The sequence below is a fragment of the Lacerta agilis genome, chromosome 9 (genome assembly GCF_009819535.1).
Source record: "Lacerta agilis isolate rLacAgi1 chromosome 9, rLacAgi1.pri, whole genome shotgun sequence".
Classification (NCBI taxonomy): domain Eukaryota; kingdom Metazoa; phylum Chordata; class Lepidosauria; order Squamata; family Lacertidae; genus Lacerta; species Lacerta agilis.
This window is the reverse complement of record NC_046320.1, coordinates 35,937,009-35,957,301: the sequence shown is the minus strand read 5'-3', so window position 1 is coordinate 35,957,301 and position 20,293 is coordinate 35,937,009. Positions and strand designations below refer to the sequence as shown.

Sequence of the window (20,293 nt, the reverse complement as noted above, 5' to 3'; positions counted from 1 at the left end):
GAGGATAAGCAACAGAAGTTAGGCTATCCCTGTCTGGATAGGGGCACCACTGGGACACCAGCTGAAGCTGATGGAAGGCACTCCATTCCTTCGAGGACACCTGAGTGACAGCAATAGATCCAGGTTTACCCCCAAGTTGTGTACCCACACCTTCATAGGGAGTCTAACCTCATAAAAAGCAGGTCTCATCTGAAGTGTTAGGGAGATGCAGGTGTTCCCTTTCATCCATCTCTCTGCTAAACACACATGCCCAGACCTAACTAGGGCTCCTTCAGAAGAGATCTCTCCAATTACAGTATCTCTTAACCCTGAGCTCCCATCAGCCAACTATTCTGGGTTATTTACCAGCAACATAGCAATATGTATAAATGGCTGGTGTGTTCTCAGTTTGCATTCATTCCACCTTATGTACTTATTTGTAGGGCACAGGATTTTCTCGGTAGTATCAGATAGGACCAGGCGCACATGTCAGTACTGGCACAAGGAGAAAGTTTGTCCCTTTGCATTGTCACGGAAGCCCTACCTAGTCCTAGCACTGATCCGGCAGCTGTCACTGTCACTATTGGGCCAAAGCTCTTCCCTTTCCCTTGAGTACAATGGAACTTGTACAAGTGGATGAACAGGGTTGTGGTGGTGCTGCATGCAGCCCCTTAAGTAGCTGGACGGTTTTATTAGGGACGTTGTTCCTTTAAAGGCACATGAAGCCAAACCGTACATTTGTGTCCTGCATTTATGATGGAAACTAATATTTGAACTGCAGCAGGCTAACTTGATTCATGGAACAGGGCTGATACCTGGAGATTTTTTGAGTGTTTACTGAATCATACGTTTGGAAAGGATTCCACCTCCTACTCTAAATGTTTTTTTTTAGAAATGTTTAGTGCAAGTTCCACAATCGCTCCAGGCAGCATGTTGTTGATGAGCTGCTCTAACAGTCACACCCTTTCCCTAGAAGTTTAACCCTAGATGTATTTGAGAAAATTTGCTTTTTATCCTGTCTTTTACTTTGTGACATCCCACCCACTTTCATCTTCCCTTTGAGCTCAGTGCGCACAGTAGTTTTAGCTTTCCATAGGAAAAAAAAAATCTTAAATGGGAAGAAAGATGAGTGAAGAATTAAAAATGAAGCAATTTGCAGCACCTAATGGGAAATTGCACTGCTTTAATTTCAATGCATTTTGCTTGCTATGTCCTAAGCCTACTACAAATTTAATAATAATTAAAATGTATAGTGCTTTTCCTTACATCTTCTATCTCTGACAAATACCCTGTAAGATGGGTCAGTATTATTATCCCTATATTGTTACGTTGTTGAGCAATTGAAGCAGTGTGGTTTCCCAAAGCCATCCATGGCAGAGCTGAGATTCAAACCAGATGCTTTCAAGTTCACAGTTTCTGCCATTAGCTATTCTAATACAGCTTTGCATTCTAACTTCTAGAATACCCAAGGATCGATATTCTAGTTTTGCCCCCATCCTCAATACTGAATTTTATAATGGCAATACTGGATCTAAGGAGGAGGAAGCTGACAACCAGTTAGTTGCACTTTCTGGACTGGGTTTAAGCAAGAAGGCAGGCAGGAGGGGTCAGCTGAAGGCAAACTAAGGTTGATGGAGCATTGTCACGTTTGCCCTAATAGATCAGCCTCCACAGAGCTACAATCTCTCAAGGACTTTTAATTGATCAGTAACTCTACTTTTATTGCATCAGTGGATGTGGGAGAAACCCCAAACTACAGTAAAAGCCAAATAATGTTGCCTGGGAATAAGAACTACCCACTTGATTTCCCAACCAGGTTTAAATTCACATTTTTGGACACAAGTCTTAGCCCAATGTTTCAATGGAAGTGACTTCCAAGTCACATATTTACCTTTGAGGTGTTTACATTGTGTGACCTTGGCCCAGTCACACACCCTCCAGTTTTAATAGCATTTATTTATCTCAGCATTATTGTTTGTTCAGTGCTATGAGAAATATGAATATTTATTCCTTCCTGGAGTAGGAGAGGGGAGTTTTACATACCCAGAACAAATATCTTGCTCAGTCTTTTGCCTTTGCTGGCTTCTGCATAGCCTTGGGAAGAGGACTTTTTACACTGCTGAGATTTTGGTGATGTACAGTCAAGTAGTTTTTTTAAAAATACTGATAGCGCGGCAAGCCGGAGGGCGGGAGAGCACGTGCACACTCGCTTTTTCCGGTGGACTTCTGGGTCAGCGCAGCACTGGAAATAGCTTGTGAGCATGAGCACGGGCCTCCGCAAACCCGAAAGTGCGCCGAAAATGATGTTTTGCACATGTACAAAAGCTATTTCCGTTGCCACGCCGATCCAGAGATGGGCAACCACACTGCGCCAGTGAGTGGGCGGCGTCGGGCGTCGGCGGGGGCCGCACAATTGGCTCACGCAGGCCGCATCCAGCCCGCGGGCCTTAGTTTGGAGATGTCTGAACTAATCTAACCAGAAATGGAGTATGTATGTGGCATCAGTATTAAGGACAAAAATGGAGGGGGGCCAGATCATGTCCATGTGACAGACAAATAAATATACCTCTTATGGTTTGCTGTTTTCCTAGGAAATGGAAGTCAGTAAATGGCTGGCCTTTGGAATCAGGTCTTTTCTTTATCATGTTCATCTCACAGTCCAGCTGCAACACTTAAGTCTGAGCCAGCTAATTATGTCTTTATCAGGGAATGTGATACTGCAGTACTGTAAAAGTTATCACTTAAGTTAGGAGTGATTCACATAGGGAAAGCAAGAAAAAGCACATATCTCATTCCATACCTATTGCTCATTTTCCTAGTATTTTGGGTCCCCCTTTTTTTGGTTTGGACTGGTTCCTATAGAAGCCTGTTACCCAGGCTTCACATGTTGGCATCTGTAACAGCGCCAGTTAGAACTAATGGCTACAGGTACTTGAAGAGAATCCCCCCTCCCAATCCACTTACCTTTCATCAGCACCTGGTGTGTTCTGACAGAGCGAAACAAGAATGTTTTGGCAAAGGGAAGCTGCAGTAATGTCCTCATTCCTCTCTGATTGTCAGAGGGCAAGACAAGTTGTATGGTGTTAAGGCGGCTGGAAGGGACTGCATATACCTCTTGGTCCTGATAGCTCTGTGACCTGCATGCTGCAGAGATCTATAACACCTGCCTAGGCCTAGAACATCTCTCATAGTTCCCCATTGTTTGCTCAGATTGCATTATCCAGCAGAGTTTTTGGTCATAAGCAACAGAGTTTTACATTTTCTTTGCCCACATTCCTAGCTTGCCAGACCAAAACACTACTCGTTATAGGCGACACTATTTTACAACCACACTTTTCCTCTCTCTGCTCACTTTCTTGGACCCAGTCAAATAGCTTGCCACATCAAAACATGGGAAAGATCAAAACTACACCAGTGCTTTAAAAAGCTTCCTTAAGTGCAGGTACTCACCTTTAAAGCTCTACACTTGGGACTAGAGTACTAAGGATTCTTTAAGAAGAATCAGTACCAACCTATCTTTACAGTAAGATCATCTTCAGAGACTGTCTTCCAAGTATCCCATCAGCTGATGCAAGATAGGTGATGGCCAAAGTGGCTTCTCAGTTGTGGTACCTCTTCTTTGAATTCCCACTCCAGGAAATCTTCACATTGCCATTCTTTTGGCACCAGGAAAAGTCATTTTGATTCTTGAATTTTCTTTATCATTGTTGGATCTTAAGATCCAAATCAATATCATACGTGCATCCCCTCTAGCCCCCCCCCCCCAATTTCTTGTGAAAAGCCTAGAAAACTTGCCTTCTCTGAATTTTACTTTATGATTCCAGTGATTTGGGGTGGTTCCTCATCCCCATCCCACTATGTGTGTGAAAATTACATTGGAAACTGTTGTTGAAGGTGACCTATAATTTAATCAACACTAAAATCAACCACTCCATTAAGTAGGGGAAGTGTAGGCATGCAAAGAAATATTCCAGTAGATAAAAATAAATCAATTAGAATATATGCAAGAACCATCATTGTCATGCTGCATTGCTACCATCAATAGGAATCTACCATTGTGCTCCATCTGGCCCAGTATTTGACAGACAGCAATCTATCAGACTGAGTTCCTGCCCCATTTTTACCTGAGATCTTTTAAACTGAAGACATGAAAAATTGATCCTGGAGCTTTCCACACAAAGCATGTGCTCTGCATCACTGAACTATGACCCATTTCTCCATATGTTAGTTAGGCTTGGCTTTGTCAAGGTTGCATCAGTATACAGTATTCCAGAACTCAAAGCCACAGTTGCTGGTCGTTGCTGCATTCTTCTCTGCCATTTTGTTACAAGGGAGGTTACTGCTAGAATTCTGCATTCCTTGTTCTGAGAAGCTATAAAAATGGTTTTGAATGAACTTCCAGGAGTGAACATAAGTTGACATATGACATAAGGGAGGACAATTACATATTTTGCAACTGCCTCCCCCCCCCCAGGGCCCAATCCTTGTTTCAAGATACCTCTCGGCCCAATCCTTGTTTCAAGATACCTCTCCCTAGTTGATTATTCCCTCTTATTGTATACCTAATTTCCTTTTTGATAGGACCTTTTAAATATTGTGCACAGGTAACATTGCACTCATTTCTCTTTCACAACCTTGATCCAACATATGTTAAATGAAAGTAACAGAATTATAGCTCAGTCAGTAGACCATGAGACTCTCAAGGTTGCTGGTTTGAGCCCCACATTGGGCAAGAGATTCCTGCATTGCAGCTCTACAATTCTATGATTCTATGAAAATAATAATCAAATTAGAAACCAAGTTCACACTGAATATTAATAAATTCACTCACGATGTGGTATCATTGATGGAAAAATGGTGTGACAAGACGATAATCAAAAATCTGTGGTAACTATGTCATAAACCATTCATATATTATGGAGACAAGTTTGAAAATCTGATCTGAAAAGAACCAACCCATTGAGTCACTCTGCCTATCTGAGCCCGGAATGGCAAATGTGGGGGAAACAAAGGTCAGGTTCTGAGAGAATGGTTGGACAAGGCAGAGGTCAGATTCTGGCAAGTCCAGTAAAGCAGGTAGCACATTGGATAGCTCCGAATGAGGTTAGCTCCGAATGAGGTTAAGGCTGAAGCACCAGAGAAGGCTTCAACAAGCAGCAACACTAGCCTTAAACAGACCTACAGCTCCATCCGAGTACCTAGAAGCACCCTCAGTGACCAAAGCTTCTTTGTTTAAAGTTGTGACTGAGTTAACAGGGATGCATCTGATAGCAAGCATATGTCAGCTGGGATTTCAGGACTGGAGCTGTTGGAGCCAAAGAACAGCAATAGGACCTTCTCAGGCCCCAGAGGTGTGGGCCAAATGAAAGTGAATATTCTTAGGAAACTGAATGCTAAAGCCAATAATTTATTGTGCAGCTATTCTGGGCTCCTGAGGAATCACACCATACAGGCAACCCTATCTGTGGTCACTTTTTCTATTAAGAATGAATAGTGGGGGGAAATGGGAATGGCAGAGGGGAGATGATGAACTGGAAAACAAGACTATAGGTGAAGGAAGAAGTGCTACAGAGAACAAATGAAAATAAAGAAAAATGAGAGGCATACGTACATTGTATATGCCAGAATAATAAGGTCTTTTAGTTCAAACACATTTAGTATTTCACTGTAGGCTGTAGCTCGTTTCTCCCTTCCCAAGCTTTGGCATCACATTACTCTGCTGGAACTTGAATAGGGGTCTGCAGTGCTATTCTTGATCAGAATGACAATCCATGAATGAAATATAGCTACATCATAGCCCCGAAAACCACTCAATCATGCATAATATATGCGACAAAATGCTTTGGTAATGGGACCGTAGACAGCTGTGCTTTGCTTTCGAGAGAAAAGAGCAACTCTTGCAAGTTTAAAGTAGGCAGAATAGTAAGAACATGTCATGGATCATCACTCCGAGGCATATTTTATATATTATATAGCTAGCAGTCCATTAAAGTGCATTTTCCAACAATGAAACTTAACGGATAATATGTGGCTTAATAGGTTTGTAAAATGTATTTGGGGAATAGGGTGTGTGTGAAGGAACAACAGGCTTTAGGGCTCATGATAAAATCATCCCGACATTTCAGTGGTTACTTATAAATATGAAAGCTGTATCTCTGCACACCACTGAAATGAATATCCCAGATCAACAAACTGATAAGAGCCCTATTTTTGAGCTACTGCTACATTCCAGCTGTTTTGCCTCCTTCAAACCGTCATACAAGTACTATGGTTGCTGAAATACCAGCAAACAAATGACAAAATGTCAGTATGAATGTAGACACCCACGTCAGAGATAAAAGAGGCACATTACATTCCAGTGACCTGTTGAAAAAGAAATTTGCTGGAAAACTCAAAGCATAATTGAAATTCTCTTGAAGATGTCTAGCTTCTTCCTGCAGAAGTAGGCATTTTGACTGCATAGATGCCGTGCTTAGTCAGTGGGAGATCATTTTCCATACATGCCCTAGCCAGGGTGGCAGTGAAGCTAAGCTAAAAGTCTTTCAAACAAGCCTTGCAGAAGCAGGATCTGTATTAGAGGTTCTGTTGTATTTTACACCATGGGGTGGCTTCCATGGAAACATAAGTATGGGAAAACAACCTCTACCTCATCCACAGCAATAAAATCAGAACTCACGCAGCAGCTAGACACACTCTTCTGGGAAACATGCTTTCTGTTAAAGAATACTGATACTGGTATATTTTGGAAGACAGGAAAAAGGCTGGGTGGTCGTCTAGTTGAGCAAATATTTATAGTGCTTCTTGCATCTAGAGTCCAGGTATGGGGAACTTGAGAACCTCCAGACGTTGTGCAACTCTGACTTCCTTCTCCTTCCCCAATCCTTATCTAAACAATAGCTTTTAAATAGCCACTGGTTGTATGGCACCTTCATATTCAATGATGGCATGTAACTCAGTTAAGGTTTAGAAGAACATATACATGCCACAGGAAAACTGGACAAACTATGAATACGTAAAGCAGTATTTGAAAGTAATGGCTGGGTGAGCAGGAGGCGTCATCTTAAAAAGATTTTGTTAAAGCGAAGCTAGGACTGTATATAACTGCATAAAAAGCTGCATTATATTGGTAGAAACACACAATGATTTAGTCTGCCTGCCAACAGGCTGCCTGTTAATACTAGCAACAGGCAGCAGCTCACAAGAATCTTGGGCTGTGGTCTTTCCTAGTCCTGCTATAAAAGATGCATGGAAAAAATGGACAGCAGGGATACGCTCTTGTATCTGTTGTCTGCATAGCATGGGCTCTGCTAAAGAACCACCTGATCCCTTCTTCACCAAGCAACCTTTCTCTGTCTTTATGCAGAATGTGTAATAGTTATCTTGAAACAGACTGGTAGAGAAATGTAAGAATTTGAGACAGGGCTTTTAAATAGTGGTGGCAGCAGCAGCGGAGGAAGCCACTCAGGCGCATGGGGCGGCGCGCCCAGGGACAGGGCAAGCCGCCCATAGGGGCGAGGCGCACTGTGGGGCCTCCGGAGTCTGCCTGCCTGCTCCCACTCAGCCGCCTTACAGCTGGGGGGGAGGCAGCAGGCGGACCATGCACGCCCAAGCCATCGCGTTTCTCCCAGGAGAGACGCGTGGCTTGGGCGCGCTGCAGGCCCTGCGATGAGTGCCGCCTGGCATTTCGTCACACCCCTCAGTGGTGACACCTGGGGTGGACCGCACCCACTTTGTCTGCCCCTGGGTGGCAACAGCTTTATATTTTGAATGTTTACTGTAAGTGTCCAATGGAAGGGATCTGTCCCTTCCATTCACCAAATTTGAATTTCCGTTTAATCAAAGACAAAATTGAAGAAGGAAAAGGAGGCAGAGCACAAACAAGATTTTTAGTATTACCACAAAGGCGGGACATAAAATATTCTGGGTGGAATTCAACGTAGCACTAAGAAGAGAATTCCATCAGCACAAACAATTGTGCTGGCCCAATGGAACAATCTCTCCTCTCCTCATCCTGCGCAGGCCCTCTGACTTGCCTGCAAATAGGTCTGAGATGTGGTTAGTGAGTGGTGTAACTGCTGCCGCCGCCGCCGCTGCCACATAGGCACTCTGCTCAGGTTGTTTTGTAGCCATTTTCATTTGCAGATCCTTCTTACGCAGTCTATTGCTACCTTCTTTCTCTCTCGGCTTTCTGTAGGGGCCTTTCCTGCTCCCATAGGGACATGATTTGGGAGAATGACAAATTTATGTCTTTCAGTCAATCAAAATACAAAGCAAGATTAAGAATGAATTCTAATACTCTGTTTTCAATCTCAAAATTATTTCAGAGGAAACTGTTAGAACTTCAAGAAACATGTTTGTATACAGTGCAAACTGCATTTGTTTTGCTTATATTTTACCAGAATCTATGTGTCTGCCAAATCCTATGCTTGATCCAAACCTAAATGACGATATTTATTGAAAGGAAGACATATTAACATGAAAAAACACATTTTATTGCACTTAAGTTATAAGAAAATAAAATTTCTAAGTGAATCAAATCATAGACACAATCCCTTTAAAGGTTGTTTTCCTCCATCCTGTCAGGTTGTTACATAACTAAAATTAACAAACTGAAATCTGATTTTAAAAAAAAATCAGACTATAAATAAACCAAAAAGGAGGGGGGAGGGGAAACAAGATCGCCTAGGATACAGTGTTAAACCACTTTCACAGTTCAGCTTGAGTTGTGGCTCTTGGAGAATGAGGCAAACCAATTGACAATTGCATTCTTTTTTTTTATGTGACAACTTTACCACAAAAACCAAATCGCTTTTGCTTGTGTCAGTTCCTCACCACCATAAAACTGTAACAGTTATTCTTCTCAAATTCTGTAAAACACTAAGACTGACCAGCAATTTATTTTCATTGTTGTATGTTTCTTTTTTTAAAAAACATCTTGTCAGTTTCATTATGTCTGTTTATTCCATTCACCACAGCCCTCACAAAGAAACGTTTCCCCACAGAACAGGCCGCAAGAGCTTTGTTCCAAGGAATGTGTTTTAATTTTTGCCCAGAAAAAAAAGAAAAAAAGAAAAGAAAAAGCTTTGCACGCACTCTCAATTCTTTACTTGCAAGCAAACTTCACTCTAAATTGTCTGAAACTCTTCCACTCTCAGCCTCTTAGAGGCACAGTTGGCTCAAGTTTCAGTGGCAAAAAGTCTTTTTTTTCCCGTAACCAAACTAGAGCAAATTTGGAATTCAGTCTGGGACTAAAACGTCACAGCAGAAAAAAAATAAAAATAATTTGCTTTTTTTCCTTTCATTTAGCAGCATAAATAAGTTTGGCCACTGGGAATACAGTACAGGGGTGGGACAACAATCCCAGAGTTGAAGACCTACTTCTAGCACCAGCATCATGTATTAAAACCATCTGAGGAATCTCCAAATTCTGGACAACTTGCCACCTCAGAGCAACTTATGCATTGAAGAGCATAGATGGAAGCAACAGTTAATAAGATCAACAGAGGCTAATACTGTGATTGACATTGGCAATGGTTGGCAAAATTAACATAAAAAAGCTGTAAAACTGTACAAAAACAATTCACAGTAAGATTTTAGCTTTTCCACACATGGAAAGGACTCTTTGCTGTCACAGATGCTCTCTTCTTTGAAAGACAATCAGTAACTAATAATGGAGGTATGAAGCTCCTTTCTAGATTTCCGTGGTAAAAGAACAGGGTTAACGAGAATCGTAACAACTTTTTAAGTTTCCACCATGCTCAACGAGCACTGAGAGGAACACACAAAAGAAATAATTGCACCTGGCTTGATTTGGAAAGTCATATTTTGCAAAGCTGCCCCCATTCAAAAGTGAAGCTTTCGATGTAATGAGACAGCAAATGCCTCCTTGTCAGTTACAGTTCGTCAACTTTGTGTCTTCTCCTTCGTAGTCTGTAGGTCTTTAGGATCTGTTGCCCCAAGCCAACATCCTGCACCACCAAGGACAAGGGATTTTTTTTTTCCTTTTTGCAGAGGGAGGGAGGGAGGATAGAACATTATTTGCATTTCTGGACAAAATAATCTTTTCAAGCTTCACTTTATATCCACATCAAAGTCCAATACCAGCAGCTTGGTTTCCTCAGTCCCGTTCCGGCTTCCAACTGCACAAACCAGCTTCGTGTTAGAGGCTCTGATCCGCCATACCACGCCTCCACTGCCTCCGCTTTCCAATGTAACCAGATTTCGGATAAATTCACCCGTTTTTAAGTCCCATAGTTTTACAGTCCCATCATCTGAGCTGGTAATTACAAAGTTCTTGTTGAACTGTAAACAGGTCACAGCACTTTGATGCTTGTTGGGACCTAAAGCAATTGAAGACAGGAAACAAAGGAATGTCAGACAGAGGCTAGTGTGTAATCTGTTCAATAGATCAAAAACAGAAAGTAGAGGGAAATTTGCCAGTAGCCAATGAAGCAACTGAAGAAGTACTCCTCGCTTAAAAACACCTTGTCAGAGAGAAAAGGAGAGAGAAACCAGTATGAGATTAATAGCTGTCATAATGCTTCACTTTACACACCTGAGGAAAAAGCATGATATACAGTGGCAGCTACCACCATTTCTCTTTCTTGGGCAAGAAGAAAAAGAGCACAGAAACTGAGAGTCATCCTAGAATGACTTGTTTAAAGCAGGCTGGCAGTGCTTGTCCATCTTATCTGAAGATGACCTTGCAAAGCTGTGCAGGCTGTAGGAGGAGGTGTGTATGGGGAAGGCTGCTCGTCTTTTGCTATTTGAAATCCATCCAATAGTGTTTTTCCAACTAGGGGGAAACAATGTGTCCCTGTGGCAGTTGTGTGAGTCTTTCTTTCATGTAGCAGTGGCAAGGAAGAGAGGAGAATAGAGCAGTGTGTGGTGAGTTCTTGATTTTTATTTGCAAGACTGCCTTCTTAATGACATTTTCTCATCAACCCACATGAATAACCAAACTTTAACGAAAGGTTCCAGTCTGAGAATAATAATAAGCGTATTTGGCTTAACTGCATGGTGGACTTTCCTTAATAACTTATGGGTAAAAGCCTGTAAAGACAATACTTCAAATCTGATAGTATATTTAAAAAGACTCTTATTTTTAAACACTTGTTTTGAAAAGAATATTCCTACATATCCATGCATATATGTCCATGAAATAAACAAAAGAAGCACTAACATTTTTCCTTCCCTCCCCCATTCTTCACCTTTTTTAATGCCACACGTACTCTGAAATCATTCTTTTTGATTTATAGGAATAGGCAGCGTGTTCTTATGTACTGTCTGCCTTTCCAATTAACCTCCAGCCACTAAAATGTCTCAATAACTTCCGAATGAAAATAATGAGTTGCTGTTTTAATGACTGCATTTTTTCATATTAATGTGGTTTATTAGAGTAAATAAATTAGATTAAATAACCTGACCAAATTTTCAACTGTCTCAGACTGTTTTCTTCAGTAAATAAATATTTCTACTAGATCAGTGCATAACCACCAACAGTCGGTTCATAGAAATACGATGTCCAAGGACAAAGAGGGAGAATATGTCTGATTCTGAAGCTTTGTTTTTCTTGCTTTATTTTATATGTTAAAATTTATGTTCCTTTCTTTTCTTCAAATTACTAGGTACACAGCTAGTGTACCTAGAACACAGCTTGGCTAAATGTACAACTGAAGCACTTCTCTAGTGTTAATTTTATCCTGTAGACTACTTCAGTTTTAATTACGCAACATAGCCAGCTGGTCTCTTTCCAGAGAAAGGTTCCAAGACACGCAGACATTCTGTACCTGCAAGGTGTCATTTGAAAGCCCAGGGCATAATATCTTGGTCAGAAACTAATTCTGTAGGAAAACCACCTTTGGAAAGAACTGGCGGAGGGGTGGAGTCAAAGTGAACCACTGCAAAGTCAAAGTACCTTCTCTACCTTTTGGGTGGCAACTTGGGGTTTGGGCAGAAAGCACTCCAGAATGCTTCACTCAATGAATATTTAATTGCTTAGGACAAACTAGTTCCTTCCTCTTTGCTATCATAGCATATCTGACTGCCATTTATTATACTTTTTTGCCAACGAAAAGAAACTATTACAACAGAACAAATCATTCAACGATATCAAGAGAGAACAGCAGAAACAGAGTTAGAAAATGCAGAAGTGAGTATCCCCCTCCCAATATTCGTTTCCCACCAGCAGATGAGCCTATCAAGCATGTGTTCAATTTATAACCACATGTGTAGAGTCATTAATACTGCGTTGTCCTGTGAGAATTTCACATTTAGTTCCATAAGACCATGAGAAGCTTACCTTGCAACGTTTGTAAACACTGTCCTGTTTTGATATCCCAGATTTTGACTGTAGAATCTGCATTCCCAGAGACAAGAATGTTGTCCTTGAGTTCCATCCCACTTGTTAACGACTGGTGGCCTGTTAATGTGTGAATGCAGTTTCCGGTCTCTACATCCCAAACTCTGATTGAAGTGTCAAGAGACCCACTCACCACGTGGATACCATCAAACTAAGGGGGGAAATGTGAACTAAATTAATATATTTTTATTGTTTAAAAAAATCTGTAAACACTGATTGTCTTTACTTCTACAAGCCCATACATAGCTAGATATGTAAAAAATATAAGCATTTCTTATACACTTTCAGAAACAGTAAGGTCATTTCAGATTGCTCACTGCTGCCTAAACCCAGCTTCTCTGGGTTAATTTCTTGATATCCAAACATATGCTACACTTTGACTCAAATTGCTCAAGGAACTACTCCACATGTATCTGGAACAAGTGACTATGGCCAAACTAGCTGGAACCTTACTTATAGATACACAAGGGTTTCCCTAAATCATAAAGATGATCTGTAATATGTCCCACTTCACTTTCAAAGAGAAAAGGGCTAATCTAAAGCAGTGTTTCATTGCATCCTTGTATATTATTTTAATATTACCTGTTAATGCTGTGTATTAAAAAAACATTATTTTAATACAAATGCAGGCTTTGATTGGTTTAAATTTATAGCTTAATCAACCAAATATATCTTTTCCTTGCCTAATAACAAATTAAGATTGAAAGGCATACAGCAACAGCAGGAACAGCCCCCCACTCCCCCAAAAAAGAATCCCTAAAAATCTGGCATTCACCCCAAAATACAGACTGCTGAGAACCACAAGGAATTGAAGCATACAGTGATGGGTTAAAATGTCAATACATCTTAAAATGATGAAATATTAATATTAATACCTTAATAGGAAATATTTTACACTAATAACCATCGAACAGATGGAACAATTAAATATGGTTCTATCATCTAGTAATCAAAGCTTTGATTAAATGGTTACTTATTCTTGTCCTCCATTCAATCTTCTCAAAGAAGCAATGAAAGTTATATCAAAAAGCAAATTTATTGGCATTGAGAAATATCCTAGTCAAACTCAAGAGAAGAACCTAAAAGTTTCCTTCCTCTATGAAAAGGCAGGCCTTTGGAGCCTTTAGATCCAAAATTAAATTAATGCAGATGATGTTTTCATTTCTTCTTACACTACCAATGATGAAAGGATGGGCTTTTGTAAATTATAATTTGAAGGTTGTTATATGCATCACATAATTAAAGTGGTACATCTGTAAATGCACAGGTTTTCATATGTAGCAAAGCAACTTAAGGCAGTCAGACGACAGTGTTCAAATAAGCTATATTTCCCCAAGGCAGTAGCAGAGAGAGGTAAAACTCATTCTGCACATGAGTGAAACTCATACTGTACTTATGGAGGGCCTACAGGATTATTTACTCATTATTTATAATGTGCATATAAGTCTAGTCCAGGAGTTCTAGCATATCTAATAATTGCTGTTTATTCTTCTGCTTAAGATTTTTCAGTCCATACAAGGCTAGAGTACCAGTAGGCAAGCTAAAAGACCACCTCTGAAATTCAAGAGTGATGAAAGACATGACCAAGCAATTTAGCACATGAAATGAACTTATCTGTATCAATTAAGCTTTATTCTATTTATCTGTTAAAATTGTGCTAAATATTTTTACAGTTTAATATATATTATAAATAAGATTTTGGCCTGTGATTCTTTTTAGTATACCCATCAATGATATATACAGCAATACCACTTACAATCCTTTTTAAAGTATTTTTATTGAATTTTCCATTATCCTAATTTAATAGGGTCCATTTGGAATACTGGATACTACTTTAACTCTGTTTTAGTAACACCAAGTTAATTAACAGCTGGATCCCATTTGTTTAATTTTTCATATATTACATTTTTATCCCACACTTCTTTTAAGGAGTAAAACTGTACACGTGCTCTTATTCCCCCCCCCCCTTCATTTTATGCTTACAACAAGTGAGTTTTATGCTTAAGTGTGGGATTTAACCTAGATCTTCCTGGATAAATTTCACAGCACAATTTAGCCACTAAACTGCATTGACTCTCAAGGAACCAAGTGTTCAATGAACCAATGCAGCTATATAGCATGTTCTTATAAAGCTTTTTGAGATCAGCATCCATGTCTAAGGAAAGTAAAAACTGCACAATTTGACACAGTTCATTTAAAAAGCCTCAACAATGCGACCAAGTCTCACTCTCTCCAACACATCAGAATCAGAGAAAAAGAAAGCACTGTAAATTCAGCCCTCTCTTTTTGTCCTTTTTTGCAATAATTCTCAATCTTTTGTATGGCACACCTTGATCTATTTTAAGTTGATATAACTACCGGTATGACCCAAAAGATTCAATTAGAACATATCGTGCAAATTAATGATGTTATACATACATTAAACATTTTAGCTGATATTTTATTTTAAGCATGTGTGTGAGGCAAGGAAAACAATTAACATAAAACTCCTATAACTCAACTTTTTATAATCACCAAATGAACTATTTCAATGCTTTGTGTATAGGTTTCACTAGAAGTATTGAGCTCCAGTTTATTTAAATGCCAGCAGCACAATTTATTTGGAGAAAACATATTTTCATGGTTGAAAATGCACTATACCAACAAAAATAGATCTTTATATTTTCCACATCCTGGCTCTAATAATACCTGAATTCACTCTCTTATACCACACCATAACAAGCTAAAATGGCAAAGATAGCTACTTGGTCAACTTAAATACAGGTCATTAATAGATTTCTATTCCTTCCTTCATTGACATTTATCATCACTCTGTTTAGAGGATGTTCTACAGAGTCAAGCACCAGAATGTTCTAAAGAATTAGCAGATAAAAATGTTCTTTGGTTTACTGGTTCTGCTATCTGGAAACACCATGCTAACAGTGGATCAAATCTAACCTTCTCCCCAACCCAGTTAATAACCAATATTAGTTGCATGGACCATATGCCATTTATCTGAGCTGCATTGAAGGTGCTGGTACTAACCTAAATGGTTAGGGCCCAAGGTGCCATCTCGCAATGCATTGTGATAATATGGTGGTGCCATGCTCAGTGAGACTGACCTCTAGAAGGGGCAGAATCATTTTGGCAATGACACCTCCCTTACCTATGGAATACTGTCCCCTTTGCGTCCTGTATGGGTTTTTCCCATTGGCCTTTAAGGAAGTATATTAAAACTTCTTATTTGGTTAATCCTGAAACTATTTTAATAATTAAAAATATTTTATAAGTTGCCTTTCTGCCCCAAAGTAATATTAAACATTAATAACAGAAATAACTACCAAAATTAAAAGTAAACAGAACCATCATTAAAACAAAACCAGAGTGTGGTTTTGTTGTAGAATTTGGTAATGGATAATTTTGGATTGTGGTTTGTATGATTGTAAGTGCTCCCGTCTGGGAAGAAAGACAGGTTTTAAATGAATGAAATGTAAGATAAATGTGGATACAGTTGACCTTTCCTACAATGCAAGCTAAGATAGCTACCAAAGTTGCTCTCACAGCATTGTAGGAATACATTGTCAAGCTCTCTTTATTTAAAGCTTATAATGTAATTAAGAGGACTAGAGAGACAAAGGACGGAAGAGAAAGGAAACCAAGGATGCATAGAACATGGTTCACTTTTATTATTTGCTGGCTACTCAGCAAATATTCCATTCGGCATCCATAACTATTAGTGGAAAACTGAAGGACACTTATAGCACCAGATGCAGTATGCTTACCTGTAATGAATAGACTCTATTAGTATGCCCTTGCAAGGTGTGTAGACAGGTTTCAGTTTCTGGATCCCATACTTTGACCATGAAATCATATGCTCCACTAACAACCCTCCTGCCATCATATTGTACACACCGGACTGCAGCTACATGACCCATCAGAACATGTAAACACTGGCCTGTCTCTATGTCCCAAACTCTCAGGGTAGCATCTCGAGACCCACTGACAACTCTAGGAGGGGGGAAAAAAGAAAAACAAAAGCTGCATTTAGTTTTATGTGGCCATTTTATTTGTATTTAGTTCAGACGGCTACCTAAATAAGTTCTATGTATAAAAGCAGGTAATTAACCAACTCCTATTGACAGACACAGTGGCTACAACCTTTGCTTGTGAAATCTTGGCACCAGATTTTAAGACTGAAAAATATAAGCAAGTTTGGTTTTCTAATGCCACTCCTCATAACATGTTTGACAGCCTTATCCTCAACAGCAGCAAGCTATTAGTAGCTTTGGATCAACGAACCTATGTTTACCATCTGAGAATGTTAGAAATGAAGTGCACCTGCTAATGTCCTTGAAGCAACATTAGTATTAACCTACTAATGTGGACCCGGCCTTTAGAGATGTCTTTCCCCTTTAGCACTTCTCCTTAACTGGTACAGAATAATCAGCCTATGAAGATTACAGGTTCATGAACTACCCCAGTTCAAAACTATCAGCCTGTGTCACATGTCTTTTAATAATGGGTTTGCAATAGATATTTTAATATTCTTTTTAAAGCAAAATTGCATCTGGAATGTTATCTTTAGTTCTCCCCTTTTCCGCTTAAAAGTTTTGCTGTATTTCTATTTTAAAACCTGGACTTAGAAGCTACAACTTTGTCTATTTTTGACGCAAGAAATTCAGTGTTAAAAAGGCAATTATTAAATTGAGTGAAAACTTAAAGTAATGTTTAGACAAGCAGAGAAAGAAAGAGCCTTTCCTTTTATCAATTAAAGTGAGGTGATTTTACCACACTAACAAGTAGGATGGCTATATAAGAAAAAAGGTTATTAGTAGAAAACAATTATCTGATTACATGATTATTAAATATCCACCTTGTGGTTCTATTCCTGCACTTTTCAGGTCTTCCCCCCTCCCCCTTTTCTCCTTTGCAAAGTTTTCTATGTGATTGGGTTGTGGGTTTTCTCTACATTTGTGCATAAAAACTCATTACAAATGTAAGGATTATTTATTTATTTCAGATTGTATGAATAGATTTATATTAAAATATTATTTTTTGCAATTAGTTTTTGAAGCTTATATAAGTTTCATTGATTGATTTGTTTTTTACAACTGAAACTTAATTAAGCTGGATTTAATGTAAAGTACAGGAAAGGTGAAGAAGTAATCAAATTACAATTGTTGATAAACAGTTACCTTTTTTCATGAAGATGCATGCAACGCACAGTTGAGGTATGACCATATAATGTATGTATACACTCTCCGGTCTCTGCATTCCACACTTTAAGGGTTCGGTCTGTAGATCCACTGATGATTATATTGTCCCTCATTTGTGATGACCAAACTCCACCTGTATGTCCAACAAGTGTTCTTAGACACTGAAAGCAAGCATTTGTCATGGTTACCATTTAGACAAAGAGGACAGATGACAAAAGATAGATGAATTTACCCAACTCTTCATACATATTTCACACAATGATGTTCTATAATTTGTTACGAAACTACTACACTGGCAGGCAAGTTATATCATAATTCAAATGCAACAGCATTGCATTTATTAAGGGGGGGGAGTGTCTCACTTTCCCCTATTCCCACACTGAAAAATGTAAGTCTTATCTGGATTTGTAAATTTTACATGAGGCAATACCTTTCATGTCAGGATTTTAGTGAAAGGAAAAAGCAGGTTTGGGTGTATATAAAAATCACAGTAAGTTCCCAACCCTCCTTCCCAGCTTCAAATTGGATTGTAAGCCTCAACTTTGAAGTTGTAGAAGGATAACCATGGCAACTGTACTGAGCTTCCAAAGTCCTCTGTAGTGCAGCTCCAAGCATGGACTATGGGGTGGGAAGATGGGCACTGCCCCTGACTTCAAGCAGAAGTACAGATAAAGATCAGAGACCAGCAGCCTAATCCTAATCCTAGATGTATTAACTTCCAGTAAGTATACCAGTAATAGGTAGCATCTGCTGTTGAAGCCTACACAGCAGCACTGGCTTTGACTCCAATGGGAGTTCGTCCCATTGGACACAGTAGACATAAACTGGATTGTAGTGAAGGGGAAAGTGGGGCTCTGGAAACCACATTTTGGTTGACTATCAAGGACAGCCATTATTTGTGACATCTGTTCTCAGTGAATTCTACTGAATGACTTTCAAGCTGTATTTTAAGTCTAATTTAATGCCAGTGTTTAACAAAAGTCTACATTTCATAGAATCATAGAGTTGGAAGAGACCACAAGGGCCATCCAGTCCAACCCCCTGCCAAGCATTTGTTACTGAAGTCGCTCTGTCTGCCATTTGGAATATGAGAAAGCAAGCTTAGATAGAGGATTGCTAACAAGTTACCATTGATAACATTGGATTCATATAAAAGAATACAAGACGGACAGAGAAACATTTAGAAACATGATACATATTGGTAAAATATACATCAAACACAGAAATGATAAACATATATTGATATTCACTGGAAAACATGTGGCAAATAAGTCCTTAGCAAAATAACTGTCAAAGAACCACCATTTATTTCTAATGGTGTATGAGTTGTGACTCTGGTAGAGCACACAAGGTAACTTTTAATAATAGAAGTTTTTATCAAAAAAATAAAGTAACATTTTCAATAGGATAAAGTGTATTTGAAACTATCATAGTTTAAAAGGTGAATAACCTAACCCTAACCCTAACCCTAACCCTAACCCTATAAAAATATCCTGACATATAATAATTATGAGTTGGATCCAGTAAACTGGGAGCCAACGGAAGAGAATCCCTGTTGCTGTTCTGCAAAGGTGCAGTAGAGTTCATGCAATGCTGAGACAGTAAGTTCTGTAGTATTTCTTAACCACCCAAAAGAAACCCTCCAATCTCTTGCACTTGTGAAAAAACAGTTTTTAGTTGACCTGGCCCATATACTTTAAAGCTTTTCTTGTGCTTTTCTGATGAAGTTTGAGTAAGAGAATTCAAGAATTACTAGCCAGTATGAGTTAACACTCAGTGGCCCAGCTCAGACATTAACTCTATTTTAAAACAAACCATAATTCAGTTTCAGAATGGGAGAGGAAGTAGCATGCAGCTAATGTATGTCTGATCAGGAAAAATTCTGTCAACATATTTAGGATGAATTTAATTAGAACACAATAAACAATTTGGCTTACCTTTCCTGTAACTGCCGACCAAACCTTTAATGTATTATCATCAGAGCCACTCACTATTCGGTTGCCACAGAACTGTAGACAAGTGATCACATGATCATCATGACCTTTGAGCACCTGACAATATAGAAGAATTTACATATACTTCACTACTACTCATGTATAGAAATTACAGATTGGATTCTTATAATTTTTAGTTATTAATGCTTCCCACGCGTAAAGCTAGTTTACCAACAGGAACAAACTAGATTTTTCTTCTTAATGCTGCAATTTTTCTTGCTACCAAACAATTTTACTTTTTTTTTGTCTGTTGCAACCATGCAAATTACCATTTGCTTACTTACTTGCATGGACAAGTAGCTACTGACTCTTAACACCTTAACATCCACCTTAACATCATATCCTACTACTGAAAAGGCCAAAAGCACAATCCCTGTAGCAATCATTTACACATCAAAAGGCTTGCTAGTATTTGATAGTTATTCCATTCGTACAGGCTGGTGAATGATATGCTCTGGACAGTCCATATCATTTCTGGGAAGCAGTAAGGCACCAGTTGTAGTTCTTTCTTATTCATAGAACATGCTTGCAGCAATCACCTGCGGTTTCCAAACAATGATAGATGCTGCATTTTTAATCTGCCTTAGTTAAATATTCTCATGGTTAGAATTACTTAGTGCTTAATCTCTAAGGCATTAAAAAAAGTTTCACAAAACCATGACTAACCATAATACTATTGGGTAAGTATTAATATATAGTCCCACCTAAATTTGTTAGCACAAACTAAATTGTAATAAGTCATGTTAATGCCTTGGCACTTAGTT

General features: G+C 39.0%; 1 protein-coding gene across 5 annotated transcripts in view; it reads right to left on the bottom strand.

The window, feature by feature from the left end:
* Positions 1-8,449: 8,449 nt before the first annotated feature.
* FBXW7 (F-box and WD repeat domain containing 7) overlaps positions 8,450-20,293 on the bottom strand; it is a 116,322-nt gene continuing 104,478 nt past the window's right edge. For 4 of the 5 annotated variants that reach the window (XM_033160432.1, XM_033160431.1, XM_033160434.1 and 1 more), the window contains 5 exons: positions 19,473-19,586; positions 17,515-17,696; positions 16,102-16,327; positions 12,281-12,491; positions 8,450-10,319 (listed from right to left, as the gene is read on the bottom strand). In XM_033160432.1, coding sequence (XP_033016323.1) covers positions 10,051-10,319; positions 12,281-12,491; positions 16,102-16,327; positions 17,515-17,696; positions 19,473-19,586 — 1,002 coding nt within the window. In that variant the 3' untranslated portion in view covers positions 8,450-10,050. Of the gene's footprint in view, positions 10,320-12,280; positions 12,492-16,101; positions 16,328-17,514; positions 17,697-19,472; positions 19,587-20,293 lie in introns of those variants that run through there. The other variant, XM_033160435.1, reaches the window with a different exon arrangement.